The sequence below is a fragment of the Perkinsus marinus genome (assembly GCF_000006405.1).
Source record: "Perkinsus marinus ATCC 50983 genomic scaffold scf_1104296960662, whole genome shotgun sequence".
In the NCBI taxonomy this organism is placed as follows: Eukaryota; Perkinsozoa; order Perkinsida; family Perkinsidae; genus Perkinsus; species Perkinsus marinus.
In genome coordinates, this window is record NW_003206034.1 from 40,745 (window position 1) to 42,354 (window position 1,610).

The following is a 1,610-nucleotide window of genomic DNA, read 5'->3' on the forward strand; positions in this document are numbered from 1 at the left end:
AATCCAACAAAAACTAACTTTTTGAAAATCCCGAAATATTCAAATAGCCAATACCCAACAATAACTCCGCCATCTCGAATCGTTGAATCATCAACATTCACATAGCCGCGATAACATATGAAGTAGGAGGTACTCAGCAGCCAGATGGTCACCATAAAGTGACCTGAGATGAAAAACATCGAAATCACGATGATATTTGAGCTTTTTATACGATTCAACAACTATTGTTCAACCCTAGTTTTAGTATTGTAAAAGACAAGTTTTGGTCAGCATGTTTTTCGGTGAGTATATATTTACTAACATCTATTGGAGTTTCATCCGTTTCACGTGAAGTGATTTGAAATATTTTTCATTACTGTTTTTCATATCACTAGAGTGAAACTCCATTATTAATATTTTTTAACAGAAAAATTCAATTTTCCAATCCCGTCTCACTGAGCTAGATAGTCAATAACTTCACTTCGAACTCTTTCTGTTACCAACTCCTTATGCATAGCATCATTTAAGGGCATCTAAAAACGGCATCAATTTTACAAAAACTATGCAAAGTTCACTTTCACTCGAAAATTTTCCATAAAAATTCGGCTAAAAGTGTACAGAAACCAACCAAAATTTTTATAAATTCTTAAAAAAATTCTCGGCATTTTTTCATTTTCTCATTTTCATCACAATAACAACTTCTTCACACGAACATTCAAAAGAATGCGATAAAAAAAACAACGGCAATATCGACTGCCACTTCACTTTAAGAAAAAGTGAACACTACTACACCTCGGAGATGAAAGCATTCGTAACGGTCTCGAGTTCTATTCCCAGCATCAGCATTTTTAACTTTTTCAACAATTTCGGCCGATACACGGTTTAAGAGAGCAGGGTGGAAAAATATGCACATGGTCATCAACTACATGTGTTGGTGAAATGTGCGGAAAATTCCGGAATTTCTCATTGGTTTCTGTACACTTCTACCCAAATTCGATTAACTAGTAAGGAAACTTCTGGGCTCAGCTGAGGAAAGCGAACATATATTCCAACACTGCATGAAAATATTTCCATATTTTTGACCCTACCGAACATTCTCGAAAACTCAACTGGTAGAGATATGATTAATACCAACTAATACACAGAAAACACACAAAGTGAAATCACATGCTCCGCTCGCTTCCCAATCAGCGAAAATCGATATAAAAAATTGCGAAGCGAGCGGAGCACATACCGCAACAACAGGAACTTTCGCGTTGTGCGTGCGTGCAGAATTATTCTGTCTTAACTACGAATAGTGGGAGGCTAACAGATAGATCAAACGACTCCTCTGAATGCCGAGGTGTAGGCGAAAACGAAATGAAGAAAGAAGAAATTCCCTCAAGTAAATTGTGAAATATATTTTCAACTAGTGCTCCTCATATAACTAGCGTTAATATGTGATAAACTATTGTATTTTATCTAGCCATAATATATTGACATATTAAAAAAACAAAGAACAAATCGGAAAACTCGATTATGCGAACAGCTCGAAGAGATATGCACGGAAAACTTTAATGACGGAAAAATGTCCTACCCGGGGATCGAACCGGGGACCTATGTCAAATTCATTGGTCGAATCAATAGACGTG

General features: G+C 36.3%; 1 protein-coding gene across 1 annotated transcript in view; it reads right to left on the reverse strand.

Annotated features, from left to right (window-relative positions):
• Pmar_PMAR019477 (hypothetical protein) overlaps positions 1-1,610 on the reverse strand; it is a gene marked incomplete at both ends in the record, with an annotated part of 5,178 nt that overhangs the window by 925 nt on the left and 2,643 nt on the right. The window contains 3 exons of the mRNA XM_002772613.1: positions 134-163; positions 436-512; positions 1,556-1,575. Of these exons, the coding sequence (XP_002772659.1) occupies positions 134-163; positions 436-512; positions 1,556-1,575 (127 nt within the window). The remainder of the gene's footprint in view (positions 1-133; positions 164-435; positions 513-1,555; positions 1,576-1,610) is intronic.